The 24,288-nt window shown below is 50.4% G+C and overlaps 1 protein-coding gene across 2 annotated transcripts in view; it reads left to right on the top strand.

The window, feature by feature from the left end:
* Positions 1 to 24,288, top strand: part of IL17RA (interleukin 17 receptor A) — a 264,599-nt gene that overhangs the window by 72,703 nt on the left and 167,608 nt on the right. For both annotated transcript variants that reach the window (XM_078673656.1, XM_078673657.1), the window contains exons 2-4: positions 11,249 to 11,273; positions 19,430 to 19,576; positions 20,124 to 20,248. In XM_078673656.1, the coding sequence (XP_078529782.1) occupies positions 11,249 to 11,273; positions 19,430 to 19,576; positions 20,124 to 20,248 (297 nt within the window). The remainder of the gene's footprint in view (positions 1 to 11,248; positions 11,274 to 19,429; positions 19,577 to 20,123; positions 20,249 to 24,288) is intronic.

The following is a 24,288-nucleotide window of genomic DNA, read 5'->3' as shown; positions in this document are numbered from 1 at the left end:
CAGGCACTGCACCAATGCTATAGGAATGACACCCACAGAGAACAGGCACTGCACCAGTGCAATGGGAGTGACACCCACAGAGAACAGGCACTGCACCAGTGCAATGGGAGTGACACTCATAGAGAACAGGCACTGCACCAATGCTATGATAGTGACACCCATAGGGAACAGGCACTGCACCAGTGTTATAGGAATGACACCCATAGAGAACAGGCACTGCACCAATGCTGTGAGAGTGACACCCACAGAGAACAGGCACTGCACAAATGCTATGAGAGTGACACCCATAGAGAACAGGCACTGCACCAATGCTGTGAGAGTGACACCCATAGGGAACAGGCACTGCACCAGTGCAATGGGAGTGAAACCCACAGAGAACAGGCACTGCACCAGTGCAATGGGAATGACACCCATAGAGAACAGGCACTGCACCAATGCTATGATAGTGACAACCATAGGGAACAGGCACTGCACCAATGCTATAGGAATGCAACCCATAGAGAACAGGTACTGCACCAGTGCAATGTGAATGACACCCATAGAGAACAGGCACTATGGGAGTGACACCCACAGAGAACAGGCACTGCACCAGTGCAATGGGAGTGACACCCACAGAGAACAGGCACTGCATCAGTGCAATGGGAGTGACACCCATAGAGAACAGGCACTGCACCAATGCTATGTGCAATGGGAGTGACACCCACAGAGAACAGGCACTGCACCAGTGCAATGGGAGTGACACCCATAGAGAACAGGCACTGCACCAATGCTATGATAGTGACAACCATAGGGAACAGGCACTGCACCAGTGGTATAGTAATGACACCCATAGAGAACAGGCACTGCACCAATGCTGAGAGTGACACCCATAGAGAACAGGCACTGCACCAATGCTATGGGAGTGACACCCACCGAGAACAGGCACTGCACCAGTGCAATGGGAGTGACACCCATAGAGAACAGGCACTGCACCAATGCTATGAAGTGACAACCATAGGGAACAGGCACTGCACCAATGCTATAGGAATGACACCCATAGAGAACAGGCACTGCACCAATGCTGTGAGAGTGACACCCATAGGGATCAGGCACTGTACCAATGCTATAGGAATGACTCCCACAGAGAACAGGCACTGCACCAGTGCAATGGAAATGACACCCACAGAGAACAGGCACTGCACCAGTGCAATGGGAGTGACACCCATAGAGAACAGGCACTGCACCAATGCTATGATAGTGACACCCATAGGGAACAGGCACTGCACCAGTGGTATAGGAATGACACCCATAGAGAACAGGCACAGCACCAATGCTGTGAGAGTGATGCCCATAGAGAACAGGCAGTGCACCAATGCTATGGGAGTGACACCCAAAGAGAACAGGCACTGCACCAGTGAAATGGGAGTGACACCCATAGAGAACAGGCACTGCACCAATGCTATGATAGTGACAACCATAGGGAACAGGCACTGCACCAATGCAATAGGAATGACACCCACAGAGAACAGGCACTGCACCAGTGCAATGGGAGTGACACCCATAGAGAACAGGCACTGCACCAATGCTATGATAGTGACAGCCAATATGGAACAGGCACTGCACCAATGCTATAGGAATGACACCCATAGAGAACAGGCACTGCACCAATGCTGTGAGAGTGACACCCATAGGGATCAGGCACTGCACCAATGCTATAGGAATGACACCCACAGAGAACAGGCACTGCACCAGTGCAATGGGAGTGACACCCACAGAGAACAGGCACTGCACCAGTGCAATGGGAGTGACACCCATAGAGAACAGGCACTGCACCAATGCTATGATAGTGACACCCATAGGGAACAGGCACTGCACCAGTGCTATAGGAATGACACCCATAGAGAACAGGCACTGCACCAATGCTGTGAGAGTGACACCCACAGAGAACAGGCACTGCACAAATGCTATGGGAATGACACCCACAGAGAACAGGCACTGCACCAGTGCAATGGGAGTGACACCCATAGAAAACGGGCACTGCACCAAAGCTATGATAGTGACACCCATAGGGAACAGGCACTGCACCAGTGCAATGGGAATGACACCCATAGAGAACAGGCACTGCACCAATGTTATGATAGTGACCCCCATAGGGAAGAGGCACTGCACCAGTGCTATAGGAATGACACCCATAGAGAACAGGCACTGCACCAATGCTGTGAGAGTGACACCCATAGAGAACAGGCAGTGCACCAATGCTATGGGAGTGACACCCACAGAGAACAGGCACTGCACTAGTGCAATGGGAGTGACACCCATAGAAAACAGGCACTGCACCAATGCTATGATAGTGACCCCCATAGGGAACAGGCACTGCACCAGTGCTATAGGAATGACACCCATAGAGAACAGGCACTGCACCAATGCTGTGAGAGTGACACCCATAGAGAACAGGCAGTGCACCAATGCTATGGGAGTGACACCCACAGAGAACAGGCACTGCACTAGTGCAATGGGAGTGACACCCATAGAAATCAGGCACTGCACCAATGCTGTGAGAGTGACACCCATAGGGATCAGGCACTGCACTGCATAACTCCGCGCAGCGGACGCGCAATGCGGATGCCCCGGACCTGCGCCGGAGTCGTGCCAGAGTCCTGCCAGTCTGCGCCCGTCCGCGACCAGACCGTGGCCAGGGCCACAGACCATGTGTTTCCTCATATTTATAGGTATGATAGGAATACATTATTTAATCTATGACCTTCCCATTGTGTTTTTTCCCATTCCCTTCCCTCTGATTTGACCACCTCTAACTTTCCGTGTGTGCCCTGCTATTCCGATCAGACAGATGGCATTCCTGTTTCCCGCTGTCCCTTTAGTATGAATTGTAAGCGGTCCACTCCCATTAATAAAAATGTCAGGATCAAGGCAGGCCTCATAATTGTCGCTCCTTGGTAAAACATTCTCATGACATAGTATCGTCCTTATCAGACAATAACTGGGACATTCTTTTTCTGACAGAAACTTGGCTCGGAGAGGATTCCAACCCCGCCCTAGCCCTTGCCATCCCTGTAGGATACAACATTCTCTGTGAGAACAGAAACAGCAGAACCCGTGGCGGCGGCATTGCCATAATCTATAGATCAGCATGGACTATTTCCTCATTTCCCTATACTCAAATAGACTCTATTGAGGCCCTCCCTTTTTGCATTCATTTTACGGCTAATATTACCCTTTCAGGCCTGTTAGTCTATCGACCCCCTAAATCTAAGATCTCTTCCCTGCCAAACCTACTAGACTATATTCTGCAGGCCAGTTCGCGTTATGCAAATTTCACCCTACTTGGAGACTTTAATCTCCATGCGGAGGACACCTCAGATTTGACAAGTTCCAACTTTCTCTCCACACTTTTGGACGGTGGCCTAAAACAATGGATCTGTTACCCCACTCATAAGGCGGGACATACTCTCGACCTGATTTGCTCTAATTTGTCTGACTTAATCATGGGTCATCCTTACCCAGTGATTTGGTCCGACCACTATTTAATTCCGTTTTCTATCTGTTTATCCCATCAAAAACGACCTTGTGTTCAGGCTAAAACCTTCGGGCGCAATTGGAGTGATGTGTCTCCGGCCAGTCTTGGAGTCCACCTGGGTACCACAGCCCCGAGGGAGGCCATTGATCTAGACTCTAGGCTGAACAATTTTAATAGTTGGATCTCCTCGGCTATTGACTCAATTGCCCCCATTAGACCAATTAAAACATTTCGCTCTGCCCCCTCAGCACCGTGGTTCTCTGAAGAACTACGTAAATGGAAATCGTCCTGCAAACTCTTGGAACGACGCTGGAGACTCTCATACTCTCCTGATAGTAAAAAAGAATATAAACTAGCACTTAAAAGGTACAGGAAAAAGATCATATATCATAAAAGAGCACACCTTGAGGATAAAATTAACAAAGCTCATGGTTCTGCTAGGGAGATTTTTCAGACGGTGAGATCATTTACCGATCCTCTGGCCATAAAACGCCAGTCCCCTGTCTCTCAATCCCTTTGCAATCGTTTGTCCGACTATTTTGAGGACAAAATTGCCACTATCTATGACTCTTTCCCCAGTAAAAATCCTCCTGACCCTTTCCATAAGTCCACACCGATCACCATCCCTGACATAGTACCTTCAAAGACCTTTACCAACTTTGAAGAAATTTCCCTTGATCTCTCTCTGGCAGAACTATCCAAATGCAAATCGGGTTCGCCAACTGACCCATTTAAATTTGAATTTGAATTTGAATTTTCAAAATATTTATATAGCGCGCGTTTACCTGGCGGTTTCATGGCGCTGCGGGGACAAAACAGCTATAACAACTTTAGCAGGGGGAACCAATTTAGTTAGGATGAGAAAGCCTGTGAAAACAAATGGGTTTTCAGTCTCCTGCGGAACTCCATGTAAGATACAGAAGTTCGAATAGGGAGGGGCAGGGAGTTCCAAAAGGACGGGGCTAGGACAGAAAACTTGCGGCCTCCTGTCCTACATTTCTTGTAACGAGGTACAACTAGAAGAGAGAGGGAAGAAGAGCGCAGCTATCTGCCCGGAATGTAATGATGGATGTTGGCTTTGATGAAGGCAGGGGCTGTCCCAGCGCGGGCCTGAAAAGTCAGGCATCCAAGTTTGAACAGGGCTTTTTCTTTTATTGGAAGCCAATGCAGGGAGCCGAGGGATGGGGTAATGTGCTCAAATCTGGGTAGATTGAGAACCAAGCGGGCAGCTTGATTCTGCACCAGCTGAAGCCGGCGGAGGGCATAGCTGGGAATACCGTTGTACAGTACATTGCCATAGTCAAGGCGGGAAAGAACCATCGCCATGACTATGAGCTTGAGGGCAGAGGTAGAGAAAAAACGAGATATCTTGCGGATAGTCCGCAACATAAAAAAACAAGAAGACACCACCGTGCTAATATGTGAATGAAGGGTGAGATGTTGATTGAGCGTGATCCCCAAGGTTTTAACAGAAGAGGAAGGAGAAGGGGAGGGACCAAGTGAAGGGGGCCAAAAAGCAGAGGACCAAGGGTTGAGTTTGCCTCCAGTCAGGACAAGTTCGGTTTTATCAGGGTTGAGTTTCAGGTGGTTCAAACTCATCCAATCCCTGATAAAGACCATCACTGACTGGAAGCTATGAATGGAGTGAGAGGAGTTAGACAGAGTGAAAATAAGTTGGAGGTCATCAGCATAATTGAAAACTGTGACCTCCCTCTGCTGTAAAGCAAAAATAAGTGGGAAAATATATAAATTAAAGAGAAGAGGGGAAAGAGACGAGCCTTGAGGGACACCACATTGTACTTTTTGAGCCGCTGAAGAAAAGTCTGCCAGGTGGACAGCTTGGGTGCGATCACTAAGAAATGAGGTCACCCACGTGAGGGCAGAGCCCCCGATGCCCGCCGCCTTGACACGGGAAAGAAGGATGGTATGATCAACCGTGTCAAAGGCGGCGGATAAATCGAGGAGAATCAGCGCTTGTGCAAGATTGGAATCGAGCCCCTCTCTCAGTGTGTCCATAACGGACACTACCACCTTTTCGGTGGAGTGAAGGGGACGAAAGCCCGCTTGAGAGGGAGCGAGGTACCCACTAGACTCGATGAAAGAACTAAGGGTAAGTGTAATATGCCGCTCCAGCACTTTAGCCAAGTAGGGAAGGTGGGAGATGGGACGATAGTTGGCTGGCATGGTGGGGTCGGCGCCCGGCTTTTTTAAAATAGGAACAATCGTAGCTGCTTTGTGGGAGAAAGGGACTAAACCTGTTTTAAGGGACGCGTTGAGAAAAGTCAGGGGGGGAACGGAATAGGTCCGGAAGATGTCGCTCATGATGTAGGCCGGGCAGACATCTGCAGGAGAACCAGATTTAATGCTGGGGAGAATAGAGAAAAAAGTCTCCTCCGATAGCGGAGCTAATTGGTCAAGGTGATAAGAATTGTTAGGTGGGACAGTGTCACAAAATGAAGTAGATGGAGGGGAAATATTTGACTTGATGCCTTCGATTTTACTAATAAAAAAATTATTCAGGGAATCACATAAATTTTGAGAAGGAGCCGGTTTGGCGGTAGTTCTGTCCGAGGAGGCCAGGTCAAAAACTGTGGCAAAAATGTCCCTCGATTTGTTCTCTGCCTGCAAAATCTTACCAGAAAAATAAGAAATTTTTGCCTTCAAGATGGCACTCTTGTATTCCGCCTGAATAAGGTGGTACCGGGTTTTCAAGGTCTCACTATAGGTGCGTCTCCAGGTGCGCTCTGCTTGGCGGGCCGCCAATTTTTCTCCTTGAGCTCCTGATTGAACCACTTGTTCGCGTGGTGAGTACGCTTCACCTGGACGCGCTTGAGGGGGGCCACCTGATCACATGAGGTGGTTAGCCATTTATTTTATAGCCTCCGCCTGAGATGGAATAAGAAGTTTATCACTAGCAGGGCTAGAGATGGAAAGAGAGGAGCACAAAGCTGGAATGTTAACTTTTCCCCAGTTACGCGCCCAGATATTTTTAGGGCGGGGAGGTCTGTAAGCTGAGTTCAGGTCTAGAGAAAAGGAGATCAGAAGGTGGTCAGACCACAGACAGGGGGTAACAATCGGGGCAGAAGTAGGAATGTTAAGAGACCAGATTTGGTCCAGAGTGTGGCCAAGAACATGTGTGGGAGTGTGAACGTGAGAAATAATGTTTAAGCTGACAAGCAGCTCAGTGAATTCTTTGGATAGTGCGGTTTCCGCTGGGGCTGAGGGCCAAAAATTGAAGTCTCCCAGCACCAGGACCGCTGAGTGGTTTACAATAAGTGTGGCCAATAGATCCTGAAGGGCCGGGAGAAAGTGAGACATAGGTTGGGGTGGACGATACATCAGAACGCAAGTAATGGGGTTTTTAAGAGACACAGAGCGGGCAATCAAAATGTCCACCTCGGAGATCGAGGGGGAGGGGAGAAGTTGGAACTGAATGTCAGTACGGACGAGCATGGCCACCCCTCCTCCTGCCCTACCAGGGGGTCGGTCCGCTCGCAGGGCGGCCAGGAGGCTGGGCAGGGACTCGGGGCGAAGCCAAGTTTCCGTAAGGAACATTAGGTCCGGTTTATGAGTGTCCAAAAAAATAAACAGGTCTGACTGGTGTTTAACTGCCGAGCGGGTGTTTAACAAATAAGCTGAGATGGAGGGGATAGAGGTTACCGGGGGGCAGGGGTAGAAGAGGCAGTGGAGTTTGAAGTAGCCCTGAAGGGTGGGGAAGTGAATGATAACAGATGGGGAGTGTTCAGGGGAAGTGAAGGTGAAGGTGAATCTCTCGCAATACCCATGTGACAGACGTGGCCCTGAATTACAGGATCTAGATCCCAGGGACCTTGGTAAGCGCAGAGTTGGTCAGCCGAATAGGAACGGAAATTGGCATAATGCCGTGCCCCTAGCCCCGTCTGGCCGCGGACGTGCGCAGACGGGCTTACCTTAGGCGCACCTTCGGCGCGCTCAAGGCGCGCCCGCTGCGCCCGTCCTCTGCGCTTCCGGTAACACTTGTGCGCTTTGTAGGGAGCAGCCTCGGGCCGCTAGACCGCTGCCTGCGGTGCGCCCGCCCTTCCGGCTGCTCCTAAGATGGCGCCTGCTCTTCAGCTGGCCGGCACAGGAAGCCGCGCTGAGGGAGCTGCCCTCCACGCAATCGGCACTAGGAGCCGCGCGGGACCGGGGCAAGGAAGCCAAGACCGTAAGTAGTTCTGTGCAGATGCACCAGTACAATATTAAAAGACACAATCAAGTACAGCTGACTGCTTTCAAACGAATAATTAAACAATGAAAAGGATTTTAAAATAACAAGCAGTAGTAATCACTGCAGATAAAAGTTAGCCAATGCTGTTTAAAAGCGTAGCGCCCCCAATGAGCCCCAGGAGCTGCCACCACCTGTAAAACTCACCCATGGCCGGCGAAACAATATAAAGCCTTGGCTCCCCTACTCAATCCTATCCTGAACGGTATTTGGAATGACTCTCTCCAGACTGGCATCTTTCCAGACTCATGGAAGCAGGCACGACTAGTTCCAATCCTGAAAAAGGCTAATGCTGATCCTAATGAGCCGGCAAACTATAGACCTATATCTCTGCTGCCGGCTCCAGCCAAGGTATTGGAAAAACTAGTACAAAAACAACTTGCAAATTTCTTGGAATCTAATGGGGCCTTCCATGATTCACAACATGGATTTAGACACGGCTACAGCACAGAATCAGCTCTGATAGAGATGGCCGATGCTGTCCGCTGGAAACTTGATGGAGGCTCAAAGACGGTGTTGGTGCTGCTTGACTTGTCGGCAGCATTCGACACTGTATCCCACTCTGTCCTGTTGGATCGGCTCCATTCCAAGGGTATTCAAGGCCAGGCCTTGAGGTGGCTATCCTCCTTTTTGACTAACAGGACCCAGGCGGTCTTCACCCCCCGTACACGTCCAACAGTCGGCCGCTTAAGTGGGGAGTCCCTCAGGGCTCCTCCTTCAGCCCCCTCCTTTTTAATGTTTATCTTTCCCTGCTTGCCGAGATGATCGCCCAGTCCGGAATTAAAGCAACCTCATACGCGGACGATATTCAACTTATGTTCGCCTATGATAAACTTTCCCATTCGACCTTTGATCCGTTAAAAGACTGCCTGCGAAAAATATCACTCTGGATGGATAACAACTGCCTCCGACTTAACGCCGGGAAAACCGAGGTCCTTTTTTTCCATCAGCCTTCACCCCTGGACCCCAATCTTTGGTGGCCACTTGATTTAAGCCCCCCCCCCCTAAACCTAAGGAATCTGTAAAAAACTTGGGTGTCAGATGGGATTCCAACCTCTCTTTTCAAAACCAAGTACAGACAGTATCAGCGGCTTGCTTTTCCAAAATTAGGATGGTAAAAAAATTCATCAATTTCCTCCCCAATAACACCAGGAGAGCTATAGTCCAAGCGCTGATTACTTCTCACTTGGACTATGCCAACGGTCTGTACATCGGTTTGGCCGCAGGGCTATGCCATCGACTACAGACAGTTCAAAATGCAACAGTTCGTTTAGTTTGTGGTATTTCCCTAAGAGAACACATTTCCTTCCATCGCCGCTCGCTTCATTGGCTGCCAATACAGAAGAGAGTTGAATTCAAAACCCTCACATTGGCCCACAGGGCTATAAAAGGTCGAGGCTCTGCCTACCTGTTGTCTTGTCTGCGCCCCTACAAAAATGTGAGAGCTCTCCGCTCTGATACCAAAAATCTTCTGATCACTCCTAGATTCAATAAAACTCGCTCTGGAGGGAAAACCTTCCAGGTCTGTGCCGCCTCGCACTGGAATGAATTACCTCTTTCCATCAGGATTATTCCTGATGAGTTCCCCTTCGGTAAGGCCCTAAAAACACTTCTCTTTTGCTGATTCCCTCTGGAGTAAGATTCATATACACTCTCAGAAGCGCCGGGACACCCCGTTGGGGTAGCCGTGCGCTATATAAAACACACTAAATAAAATAAATAAATAAATGCTATAGGAATGACACCCACAGAGAACAGGCACTGCACCAGTGCAATGGGAGTGGCACCCACAGAGAACAGGCACTGCACCAGTGCAATGGGAGTGACACCCATAGAGAACATGCACTGCACCAATGCTATGATAGTGACACCCATAGGGAACAGGCACTGCACCAGTGCTATATGAATGACACCCGTAGAGAACAGGCACTGTACCAATGCTGTGAGAGTGACACCCACAGAGAACAGGCAGTGCACCAATGCTATGGGAGTGACACCCACAGAGAACAGGCACTGCACCAGTGCAATGGGAATGACACCCATAGAAAACAGGCACTGCACCAATGCTATGATAGTGACACCCATAGGGAACAGGCACTGCACCAGTGCAATGGGAATGACACCCATAGAGAACAGGCACTGCACCAATGCGGTGAGAGTGACACCCATAGGGAACAGGCACTGCACCAGTGCAATGGGAATGACACCCATAGAGAACAGGCACTGCACCAGTGCAATGGGAGTGACACCCATAGAGAACAGGCACTGCACCAATGCTATGATAGTGACACCCATAGGGGACAGGGACTGCACCAGTGCTATAGGAATGACACCCATAGAGAACAGGCACTGCACCAATGCTGTGAGAGTGACACCCGCAGAGAACAGGCAGTGCACCAATGCTATGGGAGTGACACCCACAGAGAACAGGCACTGCACTAGGTGGCTCTATGTGAGGGTGGCTCTGTGTGTGTGGGTGGCTCTATGTGAATGACTGTGTGGGTGGCTTTGTATGTGTGTATGGGTGGCTTTTTGTGTGTGGCTCTGTGTTGGTGTAAATGCAATACGTCATGCATTTGCGAGCGATTACGCTATTGGCATTGTAAATGACAAAATGCCATTTATTTATGTTTTAAAACCAAAACATAAATAAAAATAATGTCATGAGCAATGCCAATAGTTCTAACTTTAACAATGCCGAGACCATTGCATTGTAAATGCTTGTTTTTACTGCGGTGGCAGAAACAGTCTCAATGTCTGTGTATTGCCTTAGTCAGAACACTGCTACAGGACCTAGATCACAACTACAAGCTTAAATGATCTGTGTCCTGTATTTGATCATTTCAGTGCTTTATATGAGAAAGATCTGCTGAGCAGACTTGCAGCCTTTTGGAGTACATGTGCATTCCTTTGGGTTCAGTTAGAATCTGATGGCATTCCCTTTTCGTTTCTAGAGAACATGGCTTAGTTGTCTTTTTTTACCTGACAATGACACTGATGTCTTATGTTGTATTGTATTGTAGCATTTCTATAGTGCTTCATACCCTGCTGTGTGGTATTGAAGTGCTTTTCTGGAAAAAATATTTTGCCACACCGCAGGGGAATGCGTGGATGGAAGGCTTTGGTCTTTGTGGTAAGCCTCTGTGGGAAGCATTTTGGTGTCATGAGCGGGTGGCCAGAGAAGAAGTGCTCCTACCTTGTCTTGGTGCTTAGCGGTGTGATGGAGGAGGAAAGCCTGAGAGATGAGGTGTACGTTATTGTTGAAATTAGCTGCCACATATGAGTAATTCTGATCCCTTATACATATTGGGTTCAGCAAAAGAGAAATAGCACTATTGACGTTACCTCACTACTTGTTTACAACTGTACTGATTTGTGTCTTGGAGTTGGAGCTGGCCATTGGTTGCAGTCGCTTAGGGTTTTCGTTTCAGGAACAACCATTCTGGGAACAGAAAAGACACTAACACTCTATTTTCTTTCTTTTTTTGCAGGGTCTCGGCTGTCATGTCACAAGGAGTAAGTCTATTTTTTAACTGTACTCCTTATTCACCACCTTCTAAAACTCTCCACATTACCTCACTTGAGTTGAATTATGAATCATGGGCAGGGACGGTGGTCTGAACTGTATTCTTGTGGTGAATATCTGCTGTTCTGATGAGCCTGAAGATTTATTCTTGGCTATGGTTTCTTTGGGGTTGATGGGTGAGGGCAGGTGGGGTTCAAGGAGTCCATTCACTGCTGAAGAGAGAGAGAGAGAGATTGATTGTACGTACTGCATGATGTCTAGGTTGCAATACAGAACATGTCAGTTGTTGTGAATATAAGCCCTGTCCCTCTTTCTCTTGGCTAGGTCCTAGTTCGACAGAAAAAAACATTTCTGTGTTATGAGTAACAGTGCTCCAGGTTGAGGTTTTTTCCCAGCATTTATAGGTCTTCTTGGGCCACACCTTTATCAAATTTTTTGTAATGAGGTCTCTGAACCCATTAGTGTTTCTCCTCAAAAGGATTTGTGTAGATTTCTCATCTTTATGATTCTTGAGCTGCTCAATAGGACCATTATAGAAGAGTTTCTGATTATACTTGTAACTGCAGATGCTTCACCCTTAGACTATCCCCAAGCACCAAACTTGGTTTTGAAGATTCTTAATCATAGTCTTTGCGAGCCAGTAGGTGGTGTTATGCGACTCTGTGTCCTCTCCGCTCTGCCCTAAAATTACGGTTGGAGCTGCATATAAGTGCCACCCAAGCGCGCTGACATCAGTTCCATTCTTTCTGCAGCTTAGTATGCTGATATAGAGCTAGTTCCTATCTTTTTCTGTTCAGTGGAGGAGCTTTTAGCTTACAAAATGTCTTTCCAGTGTACAAGATAATATATCCCCTACTAAAACAACAGGATTGAAATCTTTTAGGGACTGTCGCAAACAAATGTCTGTGACAGATCCCTACGAGTATGCCTTGATGCCCATGAAGGTTGTACGTTGCTGAGCTCTGAGGGAAGTCTTGTAAACATTGCTCCTCGAAATTTAGAACACGTCCCATTCCTGCTCTCAGTGCTGTTCCCTCAAAAGGTCATGAGCTCATAACAAGGGAGAAAACGGTTTTGGGTTGCTTGTATTGTGATTCAGGGAGGACCTGGCCTGGCAGTTTGCGCTGGACTGTTCCCATGAGGAGCAGGGTCAAGACTGATTTGCATATGACTGTGTCCAAACTAAGGTGGTTTGGTGGGTGAAAAATGATAGATTGGGATGTGGCCAAAGCGATTGCCAGTGCCTGAGATTAAGTCAAGGATTCCATCTATCAACTGGTTGTTTTTGCATTTTGACCTAGAAAGAATGTTTTGGGATGGCATTACAGAAGAGTACCAAATGCAGGTGAATTGCCCTCTGCATCAAGATCTGTTTCACATTAATCAAAAAACAGCCTTTGAAGTATTGAGGGCCAACTTGGCCAAGGCTGCTACCACTGCACTAGCATGTGGACTGCATGTCTTGGATATTTGTCACACTGTTAAGTGGGAATCAGTACACACATTCACCAAGCAGTCTTGCATTGACCGCCAAGTCTAACAGGAATAGCTCCATTGCTGTTTGGTTGGAGTCATTCCACTGATCCACTACTGGGGGTTCTGCTTTGGTGTCTATTCTAAAGATAAGGAATCTGCTGTTAGACGTACACATCAGAAGAACAACTTACTTCGAGTTCTGTCTTTCTGATAGGTACTCTAACTGCAGATTCCTTACCACAGTCGCACCTCCCTGTTCTGTAGAACGGACTCTTTTCCCATCTAAAAAGGTCTCAAATTAAAGATCTACACATTAGCATGAACAATTGATTATTGGGCTCTGTATCTGAGGGCGCATTTGGTATCCAGGAAGAAATTGACATCCATGATTTTGAGTGGCATCTATATGCAACTCCAGCTGTAATTTTCAGGGCAGAGCAGAGTCAGCGTGGAGCTGCATGTAACTATACAGGGGCTATGCTAAAAAATCTTCAGAATCTAGTCTTATTCCTGGGGATATTCCAAAGGTGTGGAATCTGTGGCTAGATAGAGTATCCACCAGAAGAGCTACCGAAGGTAAGTAACTTGTTCATCAGGGGTATCCTCACCGTACTAGGACTCTGGGCAGTTAGGTGCTTTACTGTTCCCTTGGATTCACACAAAGGCCAAATCTAGCAGCTCTGCTGGCACATGGATTTCTTCCAATATCTCTTAGCACACTGTCTTCAGGCTTTTAGCTGGCAAACATGCATAGTTCTCCTAGCCTAATGTTATACAACCCGACAGTGAATTAGCTGCAGTATCTTAACACCTGCATCTACCATTGTCCTGGCACCTATCCAAGAATCAGGAACCTGGCCTGGGACTTGGAACATGGCATGAAGGGCTCTGACAAGGTCTCACGTCAAGTGTCTAAATTCCAAGCATGTACAACACAGCCTCGGTCTCCTGCAGCTTTCCATTCAGAAGTGCTATATCTTCAAACCTGTATATTGTCTTCACACTAATGGCCCGGCATGTCATTTGTCCTACCAGTTTCTGAAATGTACAAAGATAAGCAACCTGCATGTGTACTCAGTCACGCTCTGCACCAATTAATTCAGCTTACATTGTGCCAGAAATATATGCCGTCTTTGCCAGGGTCCTAAATCTGCCTCTGAAATTGCTATTTGTTTTGACCAAGTGCCAGATTTTATGGACTTTTCTGCAGAGCTTGCCTTTTCAGGGAGACTTTTTTTTTATTCTTGAGAATAAATGTCAGATACTCACTGGAGCAACTTATCAGACTGAGTCAGGTTGCAAGTGGCCACCTTAATCAAAGGTCGGTTCATAACACACTACCTGATGTGTGTTTATCTGAACTTCTTTTTCCCCATGGCTTAGACGTTGTTTGAATGTTTCAAAGGACTCAAAAGACCCCTTCACAAACAGGTCCCCCATCCTTGTACCTAGCCTCTTGCCAGCTGTTAAATTCTTCTCTCTCCAGACTCAGTGTGAATCTGGAATTAACCAACAGTGGGGTGTGTGGAGAAGGAAAGTTTGTTAACCCATATTCCATCCCTGCTCTGACCAAGACTCCTAAGGAGGCTCTTGTGATTGGTGATGTCAACGTTTTAGTAGGAATCATAGGAATCTGCTATTGAGGGCTTGGTGCCAGTGAATCGTCTACCAAGCACCAGTGTCTATTCAGTTCGGCTTTCGACCATCACAAAAAATATTTAAGGTGTGATACTTGATGGTTGAAATAGTAGTTTGGGATGCCCTGACCTACCACCCCCTCCCCCACCACCACCATAGGGCAATAGCTCATTTGTGCAGCGACTCGCACCCTTTTCCCTCTGCAGTGTAATTGGAACAGATCTACTGTGAGCATGGGAGGCATTGTTGATACCGACAACAAGGGGTAGTCTGTATTCAATCAATCAATCAAAGCATTTATATAGCGCGCTACTCACCCGGAGGGTCTCAAGGCGCTGGGGGAGGGGGTCCGCTACTGCTCGAACAGCCAGGTCTTGAGCTGCTTCCTGAAGGCGAGGTGGTCTTGGGTCAGGCGGAGGTGAGTCGGAAGGGAGTTCCAAGTCTTGGCGGCCAGGTAGGAGAAGGACCTTCCTCCTGTGGTGGCTCTTCGGATGCGGGGGACGGCGGCGAGGGCGTGGCTGGTCGATCGAAGCTGGCGTTTGGGAGCGTAGAAGTTGAGGCGGCTGTTGAGGTATCCTGGGCCTTGGTTGTGTAGGGCTTTGTGTGCGTGGGTGAGGAGCCGGAAGGTGATTCTCTTGTTGACCGGGAGCCAGTGCAGGTCTCTCAGGTGTCCGGAGATGTGGCTGCGGCGGGGGATGTCCAGGATGAGTCGTGCTGAGGTGTTCTGGATCCGCTGGAGTCTCTTCTGGAGTTTGGCGGTGATTCCGGCGTAGAGGGAGTTGCCGTAGTCCAGCCGGCTGGTGACGAGGGCCTGGGTGACCGTCTTCCTGGTCTCGGTGGGGATCCATCGGAAGATCTTACGTAGCATGCGCAGGATGTTGAAGCACGACGAGGAGACGGCGTTGACTTGTCTGGTCATGGAGAGGGAGGAGTCCAGGATGAAGCCCAGGTTGCGTGCGTGGTCTGTGGGTTTGGATGCGCTGCCCAGGGCGGGGGGCCACCAGGAGTCGTCCCAGGCGGAGGGTGAAGATCCCAGGATGAGGACTTCCGTCTTGTCCGAGTTCAGTTTCAGGCGACTGTTCATCATCCACTTGGCAACGTCTGTCATCCCTTCGTGTAGGTTGGCTCTGGCGGTGGCGGGGTCGTTGGTGAGGGAGAGGATCAGCTGGGTGTCGTCGGCGTAGGAGATGATGTTGAGGTTGTGCTGGCGTGCGATGGCTGCGAGGGGGCTCATGTAGACGTTGAAGAGTGTTGGGCTGAGCGAGGAGCCTTGAGGAACGCCGCAGATGACTTCGGTGGCCTCCGATCTGAACGGGGGGAGGCGGACTCTCTGTGTCCTTCCGGCGAGGAAGGAGATGATCCACTCCAGTGCCTTCTCCTGGATTCCGACGTTGCTGAGGCGCTGTACTAGGGTACGGTGGCAGACAGTGTCGAAGGCCGCGGAGAGTTCCAGGAGGATGAGGGCCGCTGTTTCTCCGTTGTCGAGCAGGGCTCGGATGTCATCAGTAGCTGCGATCAGGGCGGTCTCGGTGCTGTGGTTGGCCCGGAAGCCAGACTGCGAGAGGTCGAGGGAGCCGTTCGTCTCGAGGAAGGCGGCCAGTTGCTTGTTGACGGTCTTCTCGATGACTTTTGCCGGAAACGGGAGCAGCGAGATGGGGCGGTAGTTCTTGAGGTCGGTGGGGTCGGCTGATGGCTTCTTAAGTAGGGCGCTGAGTTCGGCATGCTTCCAGCTCTCCGGGAAGGTAGCGATGTCGAAGGAGGTGTTGATGATGTCCCGCAGGTGGGGTGCGATGACAGCGTCGGCCTTGTTGAAGACGTGGTGAGGGCAGGGGTCTGTCGAAGATCCGGAGTGGATGGAGTTCATCGTGTTGACGGTGTCTTCGGTGCTGATCGGGGTCCAGGCGCGGAGGGTGGTTGTGGGGGGCGGTGGTTCGGTCGTGGCGTGCGTCGGTTGAGTGCTGAAGCTGTTGTGTATGTCCGCGATCTTGTTGTGGAAGTAGGAGGCGAGGGAGTTGCAGAGGTCTTGCGAATGGGTGATGTCGTTGTTTCCGGCGTTGGGGTTGGAGAGCTCTTTCACGATGTTGAAGAGTTCTTTGCTGTTGTGTGCGTTGTTGTCCAGTCGTTCCTTGAATGCGGTTTTCTTTGTGGCGTGGATGAGTTGGTGGTGTTTTCGGGTGGCGAGCTTGAGGGCAGTCATGTTGTCCGGTGTTGGGTGTCTGCGCCAGGTTTTCTCGAGTGCTCTGCAGTTCTTCTTGGAGCTCTTGAGTTCGTCGTTAAACCATGGTGCTTTCTTGCTGCCGGGTCTGCTCGGCGGGGTTTTCAGAGGGGCGAGGTCGTCTGCGCAGTCGCTGATCCATTTCGTGAGGTTGGTGGCCCCTTGGCTGGGGTTCGTTGTGCTGGTGGGAGGGTTCTTGCTCAGGGAAGTAGCGAGCTGGTCTGTAGTGATCTTGTTCCAGCTTCTGCGGGGAACCTGTTGCTGGTGATGGTGGAACGTGGTCCTTCTGAAGCTGAAGTGGACGCAGCTGTGGTCCGTCCAGTGGAGTCCCGTGGCGTGGCTGAAGGCGATGTCCTTGCTGGAAGAGAAGACCGGGTCGAGTGTGTGTCCGGCGTAGTGGGTGGGGGTGGTCACCAGTTGCTTGAGTCCGAGGTTGGCAAGGTTGTCCAGCAGGGTGGTGGTGTTGCGGTCGTTGTTGTTCTCCAGGTGGAAGTTGAGGTCCCCGAGGAGGATGTAGTCGGCGGAGAGGAGGGCGTGCGGGCTGATGAAGTCGGCGATGTCTTCGCTGAATTGTGTGCGTGGTCCCGGGGGTCTGTAGATGAGGGTGCCTCTGAGGGTGGTCTTGGGGTTGACGCGGATCTGGAAGTGCAGGTGTTCGGCGGGTGCGAGGGTATCGTCGGTGTCGGTCGTGATGCGGATGGTGTTCTTGTGGATGATGGCGATGCCTCCTCCTGTCTGGTTGGCGCGGTCCCTCCGGATGATCTTGTAGCCGTCCGGGATGGCGATGTCGGGCGCCGAGGAGGCGTTCATCCAGGTTTCCGTGAGGAAGGCGACGTCTGGGGCTGTGTTGTCGAGCAGGTTCCAGAGCTCGACGGCGTGTCTGTGGACGGAGCAGGTGTTGAGCAGGATGCACTTCAGGTGGGTGCCGCTGGAGTTCGGCTTGGTGGGTGTTGGTGTGGCGTGGGTCCGGTTGCAGGTGAACTTGCAGGAGTGGCAGCTGAAGGGTCCGTGGGTGCGTCTCGGTGTGGCTCGGTAGCAGCCCGGGGTTCGGCCGGTGTTGAGAGCGTTGAGTTCGGTGGCATTGTAGGTCCGTCGGGTCGGCTTCCGTCGGTGGGGGCCAGGGGTCCTGGCGCTGGGCGCGGTCCAGGCGCGGACGGGCGCTGACGGGCTTACCTTTGGCGCACCTTCGGCGCTCATTCGGTGCTCCCGCTGCGCGGTCGCTCTGGGAGCGTCATAAATCAGGAGCCGGGAGGGCGGGTCAGCTGGGTGGCGGGAGCGGGGCGGCCAATGGGTTGAAGGTGGGAGGCAGCGGCGGGAAACGGCACAGGCGGGCGGCTCAGCGGCGGCTGGGTCGCTCGGAGCAGCAGCGGCAGGAGGCGATGGGAGCAGGAGGGGTGACCCGGCCTAGTGAAAGGCACAGTGGTCACTCCAGCACACGCACAGCGGACCCCCTTAAATCAGGAGCCGGGAGGGCGGGTCAGCTGGGTGGCGGGAGCGGGCGGCCAATGGGTTGAAGGTGGGCGGGGCCGCGGGAGGCAGCGGCGGGAAACGGCACAAGCGGGCGGCTCAGCGGCGGCTGGGTCGCTCGGAGCAGCGGCGGCAGGAGGCGATGGGAGCAGGAGGGGTGACCCGGCCTAGTGAAAGGCACAGTGGTCACTCCAGCACACGCACAGCGGACCCCCTTAAATCAGGAGCCGGGAGGGCGGGTCAGCTGGGTGGCGGGAGCGGGGCGGCCAATGGGTTGAAGGTGGGCGGGGCCGCGGGAGGCAGCGGCGGGAAACGGCACAGGCGGGCGGCTCAGCGGCGGCTGGGTCGCTCGGAGCAGCGGCGGCAGGAGGCGATGGTATTAAGAATAGTACATTTGTAGCACCACCATATTAATGGAAGCAGTACTTCCCAGCCATGACGATGATTGTTACTCCACCATTGGAGATCGCTGTGGACCTCCTGTAACCCGGGCTTGACATTTTTAGAGATGAGATTGGAAATTGAGGTCATGATTTGAATCTCAATATAGTTAGTCGACTTGAGTGGCGAATGGGTTCTATCCATTTAATCTTTTCCATTGGGACATTCATGCTCAGTGCCTTAGATTTGTGCGTATTGAGCTTGAACATTGACCTGGGCAAAATCATTGAAGTTCTGTGAGCTGTGGTTGTAGAGAGTAGAGCCCAGAATATCAGCAGCAAATAAGCTCAGTTTAAGTACTTATATTCCCAGTTTGATCCCCAAGATGTCAGCTGCCTTGCTCACCTGCTGTGTAAGGGGCTCTAGATCAAGTGCGAAGAGCAAGGGATGGGGGGAGGGGGAGATAGGATCCCTGATAAGTTCACCCGTAATCATTCTCTTGGGTGAGCCTTAACAAAGGGGCCTGCATACACCGTTGTTTGTGGACTTTATATATTCAATATCACACTTTCTTCCGCTTGCATGAGTATTTTTAGGCCAAATCTAAAACTGTTCTTTTTGTTCAGGAACTTCACCTCCCTTCAAACCCAATAGTAATCTTTCTATATTTCTATCTTTCTTTCTTTCTTTCTCTCTTTTTCCTGCCAAACATACTGGGTTTCCTCCTGAAGACTGGTCGTGTGGCAATTTGGTGCCATCCTCAGATGTTTATCACCTGGTACTTCAGCAGCTTGTGTCTGAGCACTGGATCCTCAATGGGTTTCTTAATGGCTTTGTGTGAAGCTCCTGATCACATTGTGCCCCATTAACTCGTCAGCTTTGGTTATTTGGCGCTTAGACACTGCCCATGTGCACCTGCATTGAATTCATTTGATTGTCTAAGATGACTAACCTTTCTTTGTCCATCAGGTAGCTGCTTACACGAGAGTTGGTTCCGAACCTACAGGCTGACTCCTTCGGCGCCAAGCTTACTCGAGGTTGACCTCGCCTTCATCCGAGATGAAAAGGGTCAACTGTATCCCACACTGAATATTAAGTGGCGGGTGGCCACTGATGGTAAGACTCTAAAGATGGGCGCTGACAATGACTTGCCAAAAATTCTGCTTGTACTGAATGCTGGGCTTATTAAGGGGTATCTTTCTTTCAATTTCTATTACTCTACCGAGAGGCAGGAGTCAGACCTTCTCTACTCCCTAACTCCATTGAATCCTATGGGGGAAAATCCCTAAGTTACAGTGAGGAACTCTATAGACGGTCATAAAATCAGGGGAAATAGGGTCAAACTACAGGATAACACAGACTACCATGAATAAGAGAGTACTATTTGAAATGTAATTGCCATTATAGCGTGCCATTTAACCCTTTGAGCTACATATAGTATAGTAAAACGATACTATACTTTTTGCTAGGGAATATAGGGGAATCTTTTGGGAAAACTCTTCTGTAGAACAGATCAATCTGACATTTACTCCAATATTCATTAGGTGTATGTGGACCTTCAGACAAAATTATATATTTACAAAAAGTAAATTTATGTGTCTAATTTGTTTCCTGATATTTATCTTTCTAATTTTCTCTACCCTCTTTCCTCCCTTGCCACCAGCCAGTGTTGTGTTTCTGCAGGGAGCACTGCTCCAGGTATGGCAGATGGTCGATAATGCGCAAGTCTGTGCCCAGTTCAACTTTGAAAATGAGTTAGAGGATCAGCGCCGCCCAGATGGCGAGAAGGTGGGTGACCGAGTTAAAATGGCATTCAATCCATGTATTTAAAAATATCTGGTCAGTGTTTTCGGTGCTCTACCATTAACTGAAGTCTGTCGAACATTCGATACTGTCTGCATTTCTTCTTTGGTTTGCATCAAAGGTTCAGGGATGTCTTGTATGCGTTGTTTCCACCTCCCTTTTTAGGTCTCGGCCTGCGTAGGCTGCGCTTGCGCAGTCTCGCTGGCGAGAAATTTTGTTTTATAGTATGGGGGCTTGAACCCGCCCCTATTCTCCATTGGCTGGCTTCCTAAACGGAGGCCAGCCATTGGAGGAGAGGGGCGTCACTCAGTCGGGGGTGTGTTTTTTACTTTCTTTCTGTTTTCTTTCTCTCCTCTTCCCATTGGCTGGAATTTTACATTCCAGCCAATGGTAAGAGGAGAGAACGAAAACCACGCCCTCGAATCCGAAAATTTCGGGGCTTTTCGGAAGCCATTTCTGTTGGACCGCCGGCGGAAGAAGTAGAGAAGCTGCCGAGTCCTCCGGTGAGTGCTCGCTTTTCTTGCCTCTGTTGTGATTGTTTTTCTGGCGTCTGTTCCCCCTTTGTGTGTCTGCCCCCTCGTTGTGTTTGCTTTCCGGCCCCCTCGTTGTGCGTCTGCCCCCTCGTTGTGCGTCTGCCCCCTCGTTGTGTTTGCTTTCCAGCCCCCTCGTTGTGCGTCTGCCCCCTCGTTGTGCTTGCTCTCCTTCCCAAGTTCCCCCAAACTCCTCCCCCCTGCCCGGGCACTTCCCTTCCCCAGCCGGCCGTGTTCCCCCTCCTTCCCAACGTCCGGGTCAGAGTGCTGGCGCCCCCTCCACCCGTGTGCACCCCCCGCCCGTGATCTACCCTCTCCTTGGCCACCTTCCGCCCTGATCTTCGATTTCTGCCCCCCCTCACATCCACTGACCGCCGTTCCCTCTTTCGAGCCCCCGGTTCGAGCTCCGCTCTCACCTGCCGCCCCAAGCCTCCACCCGAGCTCTGCTCACCCCGAGCGGTGCTGTCCCCCGAACTCTGCCGCCCCCGGATCCGAGCTCTGCCGTGTGTGATCCGAGCTCAGCTCTCGTCCAGAGCAGCTCCGTTCACCCGAACTCTGCAAGAACCCCACCCCCACCGATGCTGCCGGGTGTGATGCGGGGTCTGCTGCTGACCGGGGGTGGGGGGGCTCACCCTGTTTTTCTGGCCCTCTGTTCTCCTGTTTTCCGGCCCTCTGTTCCCCTGTTTTTCCGGCCCTCTGTTCCCCTGTTTTTCAGGCCCTCTGTTCCCCTGTTTTTCTGGCCCTCTGTTCCCTCGTTTTTCTTGCCCTGTTTTTCCGGCCCTCTGTTCCCCTGTTTTTCCGGCCCTCTGTTCCCTCGTTCTTCTTGCCCTCTTTTCCCTTTTTTTTCTTGCCCTCTGTTCCCTCGATTTTCTTGCCCTCTGTTCCCCTGTTTTTCCGGAACTCTGTTCCCCTGTTTTTCTGGCCCTCTGTTCCCCTGTCTTTCCGGCCCTCTGTTCCCTCGACGTTCCGTCCTCTGTTCTCTCGTTTTTCTTGCCCCCTGTTCCCTCATTTGTCTTGCCCTCTGTTCCCCTGTTTTTCCGGTCCTCTGTTCCCCTGTTTTTCCGGCCCTCTGTTCCCATGTTTTTCCGGCCCTCTGTTCTCTCGTTCTTCCGGCCCTCTGTTCTCTCGTTTTTCCTGCCCTCTGTTCTCTCGTTTTTCCTGCCCTCTGTTGTTTTTCCGGCCCTCTGTTCCCCTGCTTTTCCGGCTCTCTGTTCTCTCGTTTTTCCTGCTCTCTGTTCCCTCGTTTTTCCGGCCCTCTGTTCTCTCTTTTTTCCTGCCCTCTATTCTCTCGTTTTTCCTGCCTCCTGTTCCCTCGTTTTTCTGCCCTCTGTTCCCTCGATTTTTTTGCCCTCTGTTCCCTCCTTTTTCTTGCCCTCTGTTCCCTCGTTTTTCTTGCCCTCTGTTCTCTCCTTTTTCTTGCCCTCTGTTCCCTCCTTTTTCTTGCCCTCTGTTCCCTCGTTTTTCTTACCCTCATTTTTCCTGCCCTTTGTTCCCTCGTTTTTCTTGCCCTCTGTTCCCTCGTTTTTCTTGCCCTCTGTTCCCTTGTTTTTCTTGCCCTCGGTTCCCTAGTTTTTCCTGTCCTCTGTTCCCTCGTTTTTCCTGCCCTCTGTTCCCTCGTTTTTCTTGCCCTCTGTTCCCTTGTTTTTCTTGCCCTCTGTTCCCTCGTTTTTCTTGCCCTCTGTTCCCCTGTTTTTCTTGCCCTCCGTTCCCTCGTTTTTCTTGCCCTCTGTTCCCCTGTTTGTCTTTCCCTCTGTTCCCTCGTTTTTCTTGCCCTCGGTTCCCTAGTTTTTCCTGCCCTCTGTTCCCTCGTTTTTCCTGCCCTCTGTTCCCTCGTTTTTCTTGCCCTCTCTTCCCTTGTTTTTCTTGCCCTCTGTTCCCTCGTTTTTCTTGCCCTCTGTTCCCCTGTTTTTCTTGCCCTCCGTTCCCTCGTTTTTCTTGCCCTCTGTTCCCCTGTTTTTCTTTCCCTCTGTTCCCTCGTTTTTCTTGCCCTCTGTTCCACTGTTTTTTTTTGCCCTCTGTTCCGCTGTTTTTCTTGCCCTCTGTTCCCCTGTTTTTCTGGCCCTCTGTTCCCCTGTTTTTCTGGCCCTCTGTTCCCCTGTTTTTCCAGCCCTCTGTGTGTGTGGGGGGCTCTGTGTGTGGGGGGCTCTCTGTGTGTGTGGGGCTCTGTGTGTGTGTGGGGCTCTGTGTGTGGGGGGGCTTTGTGTGTATGTGGCCCTGTGTGTGGGGGGGCTCTGTGTGTGTGTATGTGGCTCTGTGTGTGTGTGTGTGTGGCTCTATGTGTGTGTGTGTGTGGCTCTCTGTGTGTGGCTCTCTGTGTGTGGCTCTCTGTGTGTGTGTGGCTGTGTGTGTGCGTGTGGCTCTGTGTGTGTGTGTGTGTGGCTCTGTGTGTGTGTGTGGCTCTCTGTGTGTGTGTGGCTCTGTGTGTGGCTCTGTGTGTGTGTGTGTGTCTCTCTCTGTGTGTGTGTGTGGCTCTCTCTGTGTGTGTAGCTCTGTGTGTGTGTGTGTGTGTGTCTCTCTGTGTGTGTGGCCCTCTGCGTATGTGTGGCTATGTGTGTGTGTGGCTCCATGTGTGTGTGTGTGTGGGGCTCTCTGTGTGTGTGTGTGGGGGGGGCTCTCGGTGTGTGTGGCTCTATGTGTGTGTGGGGGGCTCTGTGGGTAGCTTTTTATGTAGGTGGCTCTATGTGGGTGGCTCTGTGTGTGTGTGTGGGTGGCTCTATGTGAATGACTGTGTGGGTGGCTCTGTATGTGTGTGTGGCTCTGTGTGTGGGTGCAAATGCAATAGGTCTCGCATTTGCGAGAGATTAAGCTATTGGCATTGTAAATGACAATGCCATTTATTTATATGTTTTAAAAACAAAACCATAAATAAAAATAATGTCATGAGCAATGCCAATAGCTCTAACTTTTACAAAGCCGAGACCATTGCATTGTAAATGCTTGTTTTATTGTGTGCACCACATACAGAGAATATAATTTGATGAGTTCTTTCCTCTGCCATTTTGTTTATGTGCTAGAACATTTTATTTAAAGAAAAAAAGGCATTACTGGCTATGGTGCGAGCCTGGATAATGGCAGTAGGATAGAAATGGCAACATTTCCCAAGAGTTTGCAAGGATTATAATGGTACTATTCCCTCTGGTCTGTGTAAAGATGAAGATGACACTATTCCCGGGTAATTGTAATGGTAGTAACTATGAGATAATACTCCGTGAGTGCATATGGTATGGTTGGCTTAGCCTCACATTTAAATGGTGACAGTACTAATGCTATGACCCGCTGAGAGACTGTAGGGTGAAAATGACTGTGCACCCCATTAAGTAGGGGTGTTAAAATTGCTGAGTGTCTTAGGTGAGTGGGAGGCTTAGGAGTGGTCTTGAAGGTGGTTACTTCAGTGATTCTCTCCACTTCCATCACTAAGAAACATTCAATCTAAACTCATTGGTAATACACAACATTTATCTGTCAAGTTGTTGGCTTCTGAATTTGGGTGAAGTC

This window comes from Lissotriton helveticus, chromosome 1_1 (genome assembly GCF_964261635.1).
Source record: "Lissotriton helveticus chromosome 1_1, aLisHel1.1, whole genome shotgun sequence".
Taxonomy (NCBI): Eukaryota; Metazoa; Chordata; class Amphibia; order Caudata; family Salamandridae; genus Lissotriton; species Lissotriton helveticus.
Note: the sequence above shows the minus strand (reverse complement) of the source record. Positions and strands in the feature narration are given on the sequence as shown.